Genomic DNA, 8,351 nt, shown 5'->3' on the forward strand with positions numbered 1-8,351 from the left:
TCATTTGGAGAAGTGTCCCAGTGTCGCTGGAGTTCAATAAATCAGAGTAATGAATGACCCATGTGGTTCTCTGTCCTGGAAAGGGCAGCTAAGAGATCAATTATCTGGTGTACTGAGAGCAAAAGGCCATCTGATACATACACAGTCAAATGCAGTGTCCTGAAAGATGATGGCATTTGGGGCATCCGTTAAACATTTAATTAAATTTGCATGGCTTTACTCATGTTAAGAAACTATCTAGATTAGAATAAGAATGCATCTGTGTATGTGAGAAAGAGTAAACATAATCAGAAAATCCCAATCAACAGCCATGTTTGACTCATAGCAAACAGATACAGTGGTAACCTTGGGCATCTTATTTTCTTGTTTGTATACTCTACATATATGAATGATTTTATTCTGCTTTGCCCATACCCTCCAATAAATTAGTGGAAGAAATAAGCAGGGGGCGGTTGAGAGGTGGGAGTGCTACATTTAGTTCCTCCACTGTTGTCGTTGGCCAGAGCAGGAGGGGGAAGTCACAAAAATAGCTACTTGTCACCACAGCTGGCAGGACATTTAGGGACAGTGATAGAACAGTCAACTGGACATTGACATTTTGTGTAGCAGGCAGCTAAAGAGTGCAGCCCCAGGATAGAGGTGCACAGAGGGAGCTGACACAACTGTGGCCAGACACTGATGGAAGGGGCAGACGCACACTGAGGGGGAAGCTAATTGGAAAAAACACTGATGTTTTGGGTCTGCAGGAGAAAAACAATGGCAACCCTTTTAAATGACAGCAAAATGCTTTTAATGCACAGAAAACATGTTTCATGTGGTCACATATTGTATTCGGCATCACTAATCGGCATTAAAAAACATGTAGATTGGCATCACTAATCACTATTGAAAGATATGTAGGCTTGCCACCTAAATTTGAGCCTCTAAAACATACCCAGAAAACAACCTCTCTTCATGACGCATTATATTTCTTGTCCCTTCTCATTTCACAGGAATATTCTGTGCACAACTGATTATTTCAACCAGGAAATGGAGCCTATGAAACTAATTTCACAGTCAGACTGGGGAGAAACTGTACTACCCAGACATTTTAATTGAACAAGTTACATATCCTGAGTGGTGCAGTGGTCTAAGGCACTGCATCTCAGTGCAAGAGGCATCACTACAGTACCTTGTTCAAATCCAGGCTGTATCACATCTGGCTGTGATTGGGAGTCCCATAGGGCGGGTGCACAATTGGCCCAGCATCGTCCAGGTCTGGCCGGGGTAGGCCATCATTCATTGTAAGTAAGAATTTGAACTTAACTGACTTGCCTAGTTAAATAACAATCACAATTATGAATTGAAATGCCCCTAATAGGTGGGTGCTACACTTTCGGTGGTGGATCTGTTCCAGCCGACCTACAGAGGACAGAAACGGAGGTGCCTGATAAAGAGCTCTGTGCCTGCCTATCGGACTGTTTCTCCCTCCCTGGCTGTACCATCGACCTCAAGCTACTCCGTCACTGAACTGAATCATCCAGCTGTAGAAGACCTTACTTTTCAGATAAGCCTACACATTGAATGTACTTTTGTTTTGGAAAATACCGGTATTGTAAGCGTGAATCTTTAAATCACCATTAAGTGTGTGTAAATATTGGCTGTTTTCAGCTATATGTTGTCTTCTAAATTCCTTCATCTTTCCAGATTGTGAGCCAGGAGGTTTTTAGAGCTACACTATGGCACCATCTAATGGCTGAATGGCTTAGTTTCACTAGTTGTTACAGCTTTCGAAGCAAGTGGCAAACAAGCTATGACAGTGATGTCATTTTCCAGGAAGTAGCTTTGTAGTTTAACTTTTGGAATAGTCTTCAATGGACAAATACATAGCACAATGGTCTTCAGCACAATAACTTAAAAGTATCTGGCAGAAGTAAACTAATACACAAATATATTGTATACATATATTTTTAAACAGCTGTGTTTTCACAAATTAAGATATAATTGTCAAGCCCCTTGAAAAAAAAAATCTGGGAACTGACCCTGGAAGTATGATGTAACTTTCATACCCTTATTGGCATTGTAACATGTGTTCTTCTTGATAAATTCTGAAAGAAAGTTGGTACGTATTACATGGTTTCTGGTAGTATGTGGCTTTGAAAAATAAAAGATCAGTTCTTAAATCCCAAGAGGCATTTATTTAAACAATATAAATATTTACATATCTCACATTTAAAATATGTACAAATATACGACAAGGACATTTCATCAAGTAAAATACAAGTCTAGGAAAAATTCCTCTGCATCCAGTGGGATGTTCTTTTTTGGGGCTTCCAGTACAATTGTCGCTTTCTGACGACATTGTCAGACAACTGGAATCACTTGATTGCCTCAGAATACAGTCTACTCTAATGCAGAGTATTCCAATATCCAAGATACCTTTGGTCTTCGGCGGAGGCGGTAGTGGGCTAAAAGGGCTATGAATAAAACAAATATTCCATAAAAATGGTTAGTTTTAAAAGGTGAGCGATTGGGTCTTATCCCAGGCTGCGTTCATCTCACAGGCGCCTGACGTTCCTCTTGCTGCGAGCGCTGCCAATGAGGATGGGGGTGGCTGTGGAGCTGCTAGGCCGCCATGTCAGCCGGGTGCAGCAGGTTGAGGAGCCGTGGAAGGGGCCCTGGCACTGGGTGCAGAAGTCAAAGGCACAACTAAAGCGGGTACAGGTGGCCCTCATTGCGTCTGCATTGTGCTTGGCTGGAGAGCCGCAGCGCTTACAGGGCTTCAGCGACTCGTGCTGCTTCAGCAAACTGGCAGCCTAGAGAACACAACCAAACAATGTATAAGGCTACAGAGTATAACTCACAATATGTATCATTGGTAACATGAACATAATGTCAATTACTTTTTTGGAACTGATTGGAAGGTGACCAACCCAATAAGTACACACACACTGAGCACCATCATGTCCTCTGAACCTTCATATGCAAAGTGAATAGAGGAACCCTCACCTCTTGGTATTCTCTGAAGCGAGATTGGTGGGAGCAGTATGGCGCCTGCGTGCATGCTCTCTGGGAGAGCATCCTCTTGGTAGACTTCTGGATAGGGGTTGAAGCTACTCTCTGCATACAGGACAATACAACCCTGGACAGGGTGGTGTCTCTCGTCAAAAAACCCACATTCTCCAGTCCTACGGGGATTCTTGAGTCCTATAACAAAAAAGGACACTGCTATTTAGCATACAATACTCATGCAGTGGATTACCCTATGGTTAGGCAATTAAGATTGCAGTACTTCAAAGGGTCTCTAAATAAATGTAAATATCAAACATATCAGCAAAGTTGGGAACCTCTGCAAGCTTAAAAATCGAAACAGTCAATGTGAATTGAAAGCATTGACACCTGATATTAGAGGTCGACCAATTAATCGTAATGGCCAATTAATTAGGGCCGACTTCAAGTTTTCATAACAGTCGGTAATCGGCCTTTTTGGACACCGATTATGGCCGATTACATTGCACTCCACGAGGAGACTGCGTGGCAGGCTGACTACCTGATGCAAGTGCAGCAAGGAGCCACGGTAAGGTGCTAGCTAGCATTAAACGCATCTTATAAAAAACAAACAATCTTAACATAATCACTAGTTAACTACACATGGTTGATGATAATACTAGTTTATCTAGCTTGTCCTGCGTTGCATATAACCGATGCGGTGCCTGTTAATTTATCATTGAATCACAGCCTACTTTGCCAAACAGGTGATTTAACAAGCACATTCGCGAAAAAAAGCACCGTCGTTGCACCAATGTGTACCTAACCATAAACACCAATGTCTTTCTTAAAATCAATACACAAGTATATTTTTAAACCTGCGTATTTAGTTAATATTGCCTGCTACCAAGAATTTATTTTAACTAGGGAAATTGTGTTACTTCTATTGCGTTCCGTGCAAGCAGTCAGGGTATATGCAGCAGTTTGGGCCGCCTGGCTCGTTGCGAACGGTGTGAAGACCAGTTCTTCCTAACAAAGACCGTAATTAATTTGCCAGAATTTTATATAATCATGACATAACATTGAAGGTTGTGCAATGTAACAGCAATATTTAGACTTAGGGATGCCACCCGTTAGATAAAATACAGAATGGTTCCGTATTTCACTGAAAGAATAAAAGTTTTGTTAAGTCTATGACAGGCAGCAGCAGGCTTGTAAGCATTCATTCAAACAGCAGCTCTTCGCTGTGATTCAAGCATTGCACCGTTTATGACTTCAAGCCTATCAACTCCCGAGAGTAGGCTGGCAATACTAAACATCCAATAGTCAAAGGTATATGAAATACAAATGGTATAGAGAGAAATAGTCCTATAATAACCAAAACTTCTTACCTGGGAACATTGAAGACTCATGTTAATAAAAGGAACCACCAGCTTTCGTATGTTCACATGTTCTGAGCAAGGAACTTAAACCGTAGCTTTTTTTTTATGAGGCACACATTTCACTTTAACTTTCTCCAACACTGTTTTTTTTTTGCATTATTTAAACCAAATTGAACATGTTTCATTATTTATTTGAAACTAAATTGATTTTATTGATATATTATTTTAAGTTAAAATAAGTGTTCATTCAGTATTGTTGTAATTGTCATTATTACAAATATATATAAAAAAAAAATTAAAAAAAAAAAATCGACCAATTAATCATTATCTGCTTTTTCTTTGGTCCTCCAATAATCTGTATCGGTGTTGAAAAATCATAATCGGTCAACCTCTACCTGATACACATGACATCCATTTAAAATGTTAGCACTTACCTGTAGTCTCTGTTCAGCCTGGTCACATTTACGGAGTGCAGACTTGTCTTGGCAGATTATTTTTCTCCAGCTCTTGCTCACTTTTCTACAGCTGTGAAGAAAACAAAAACCACCATGAATATATGATGAGTACAAAAACCATTTTCACGTTGAAAAACCTCTATAAAATCATAAGAGCAGTAAAGGTCAAATGTTTACCTTATCAAGTCAACATCAAGAAGACACAGGATCCTGGTTAGGATGTGCTTCATGTCCCTCTCCAGCAGCGCTTTTAAAACATCCATAAACTCAAGGCCCATGTTCCCACCAATAACCCTTTCAAGGCCAGAGCCCTCTGCTAGCCAGCTAATGACAGTCCAGTCATAGCTCTGGGTCCTCTTGAAGCTATTGGTGAGTTCTTGGCATATGGCATGTTGAAACTTCAGTATTGGGAGTTGAGAGGCAGAGTGCTTAGCCTTGTGACAATCAGCAACTGGAGGACATGGGGAGAATATCTCCAGTCCTAGAGACTTCCTTTGTTCCTTAACATTATAAAAGTCCTCCATCTGGCTGTTCTGTAAAGACAGGTAACCGCTGTCCTCGAATGCTTCACAGCCTAGGTTCACCTCGTCAAGGATACGGTCATATTGGTTGTTCTCCTTATTGTGAACACCTTGCACATCATCGTTGAGGCAAATGTTGGCAGAGGTGACACCTGGAGAAAGTTGTTTGACTACTAATTGGATGCATCCCATGAGTGGTGAGGTTAAGAGGCCTGACTCCTTGTATGTGACATGTTTCTCCATGTCGCATGCAAACCGGAGTTCATTGTTGTTGGACTGACACTTCATTTTTCATTGACTTCACAAACTGTATCCCTGAGCCAGAAGAGAAGATACACTGCATTAGTCAGTTCCATCTCACAATCAAAACGCGCCAAACTAGCTAGCTACAGTACATAAGTTTCAATCTAGTGTATTGCCCCACTCAGTTACTCGATTTAGCTAAATTCTAAAACATAACATTAACGTTAAACCAATATAACATACACTTAGTTATCAAGAAGTTGCTAACTAGCTGCAATATCTCCATAGTGCGCCTTCATTTTCCCCCCAAATTTACTTTGTAGCATAGCTAGGTAGCCAACTAATTTGGCATTAAGGTCTTTGATATCACAATAGCCAACTAACTAATGTTAGTAATTTGCATAGTAATTTAGTACAAAATAAGCATTTAACGTACCATAACGTATTAAATCATTTTAATAGTTATAGTCGTTTCCACGTTAGCTATATTCATAGGATAGCCAATGGCATTGGTAATGCTAACTAGTCTAATTTTGACCCGCGAACTTAAATGGATTTAAAACAAAAATCTGTAACTATAACGAGGTCAAAAATATACATGTAGTTAGCCAACTATTGCAAATCGTACAACTGCCTTAAGTTACGTACACAGTTAACTAACGTTAGATAACTACAGTGACATAGCTAGGCCAGGTATGGCTAGCTACCGCTAGTTAGTCAAGCAGCTAACTAACTATGTAGGCAAGCGAGTAGCGTTAGCTAGCTAACATTGTAACAAAACTAGGGTCATCATTGCTAGAAGGATCTGCTTTCTCAAATAAACGTCAAACGTTTTGCGTAACTAGCCTGAATCAAATGAAATGAGTAATAGCTATTAGCCTATCAAACAATTTAACAACACAGTTGTTGATTGAGGTAAGAAAAATATTGCATACCTTTAAGGTAACTTCACCTATTTCTGGTCTGCCACCGACATTAGCAGCTAGACTGGGTTCGGAAACTTTCTTGATACTTGAATGAGGAAAATATGGAAAAAGCGCCAGTTCGCTGCACCTTTGAAATCCGTATCCAAAATGTCACAAACCAATGAGGGAAGTTACCTTTAAACCGGGGAACCAATGGGAGAACAGAAAAGCGCAAACGGACGTATAACGTCAGAGCTTAAACCGCATAAGTCCCACTACATTTTTTCCGACCATTTCAAACATGTACCAGTTATCTTTCTTTGCAAATACAATAGAAATACACCGAGGTAGAGGTGATTCGTTAAAATATTGGTGCAATGTTTTTAATTTTTTGTTAGAAATACACTATTACACTATTACACTACATTGTAGAATAACAGTAGAATAACAGCGAAGACATCAAAACAATTAAATAACACATATGGAATCATGAATTAATCAAAAAAGTATACAGAAGATATCCCTATTAGACCAGTCCATCATTACTTTAAGACGTGAAGGTCAATCAATCTGGAAAATTTCAGGAACTTTTAAAGTTTCTTCAAGTGCAGTCGCAAAAACCATCAAACGCTATGATGAAACTGGCTCTCATGAGGACTGCCACAGGAATGGAAGACCCAGAGATGCCTCTCATTCTGCAAATGAACCTCTTCACAACATTACTGAGATAAAACATGTTTTTTTATATATAAAGTACAGGTCAAAAGTTTGGACACACCTACTCATTCAAGGGCCCAGCAGAAAACCCAGAGTTACTTCTGCTGCAGAGGATAAGTTCATTAGAGTTACCAGCCTCAGAAATTGCAGCCCAAATAAATGCTTCACGGAGTTCAAGTAACAGAGAAGACTGTTTGAATCAGGCCTTTATGGTCAAATTACTGCAAAATAAAACACTACTAAGGGACACCAATAAGAAGAAGAGACTTGCTTTGGGCAAAGAAACATGGGAGCATTCGCGCAAAACTGAAAGCGCGAACCACCGCAAGTCCCAGTTCAAAGGCTCAGACACAAGACGGGTCTACAGACAATCACGGATTATAAAGGGAAAACCATCCACGTCGCAGACACCAACGTCTTGCTTCCGGACAGGCTAAACACCCTCTTCACTCGCTTTGAAGATAATACAGTGCCATCAATGCAACCCCCTATCAAGGTCTGTGGGCTCCCCTTCTCCGTGGTCGATGTAAGTAAGACATTTAAGCGTGTTAACCCTCGCAAGGCTGCCGGCCCAGACGGTATCCCTAGCCGTGTCCTCAGAGCATGTGCAGACCAGCTGGCTGGTGTGTTCACAGATATATTCAATCTCTCCCTATCCCAGTCTGTTTTCCATACATTCTTCAAGATGGCCACCATTGTCCCTGTACCTAAGAAGGAAAATGTAACTGAACTAAATGACTATCATTAGCACTCACCTCCGTCATCATGAAGTGCTTTGAGAGACTAGTCAAGGATCATATCAGCTCCACCTTACCTGCCACCCTACACCCTCTTCAATTTGCTTACTGCCCCACTAGATCCAAAGACAATGCAATCGCCACCACACTGCACACTGCCCTGTCCCATCTGAACAAGAGGCATACAGTAAAAGAATGTTGTTAATTTTTTTTTGTTTTTTTTTGTTGTTGTTATTTTCACCCCTTTTTTCTCCCAAATTTTGTGGTATCCAATTGGTAGTAGTTACAATCTTGACTCATCACTGGAACTCCCGTACGGACTCGCGAGAGGCGAAGGTCGAGAGCCATGCGTCCTCCCATCCAACCAGGAAGCCATGCTCACCAATGTGTCGGAGGAAACACCGTGCACCTGGTGACCATTTCA

The 8,351-nt window shown here is 40.7% G+C and overlaps 1 protein-coding gene across 1 annotated transcript; it reads right to left on the minus strand.

Moving 5' to 3' along the window:
• Positions 1-2,162: 2,162 nt before the first annotated feature.
• Positions 2,163-6,655, minus strand: LOC110502585 (F-box only protein 5). Its single transcript, XM_021580729.2, has 5 exons — positions 6,504-6,655; positions 4,982-5,640; positions 4,784-4,874; positions 2,989-3,186; positions 2,163-2,795 (listed from the first exon to the last, which is right to left on the minus strand). The coding sequence occupies exons 2-5, from the start codon at positions 5,611-5,613 to the stop codon at positions 2,538-2,540; spliced, it is 1,179 nt and encodes a 392-aa protein (XP_021436404.2). The 5' UTR covers positions 5,614-5,640; positions 6,504-6,655; the 3' UTR covers positions 2,163-2,537.
• Between the last annotated feature and the right edge of the window lie 1,696 nt (positions 6,656-8,351).

The sequence above is a fragment of the Oncorhynchus mykiss genome, chromosome 23, assembly GCF_013265735.2.
Source record: "Oncorhynchus mykiss isolate Arlee chromosome 23, USDA_OmykA_1.1, whole genome shotgun sequence".
Classification (NCBI taxonomy): Eukaryota; Metazoa; Chordata; class Actinopteri; order Salmoniformes; family Salmonidae; genus Oncorhynchus; species Oncorhynchus mykiss.

Excerpts from the sequence above, each read along its gene's own strand:
- LOC110502585 (XM_021580729.2), bottom strand. The coding sequence starts at position 5,613 with ATGAAGTGTCAGTCCAACAACAATGAACTCCGGTTTGCATGCGACATG. Across the intron at positions 3,187-4,783 it reads AGGCTGAACAGAGACTACAG|GACTCAAGAATCCCCGTAGG; the intron begins GTAAGTGCTAAC and ends TTTTTGTTATAG. Across the intron at positions 2,796-2,988 it reads GCTTCAGAGAATACCAAGAG|GCTGCCAGTTTGCTGAAGCA; the intron begins GTGAGGGTTCCT and ends TGTGTTCTCTAG.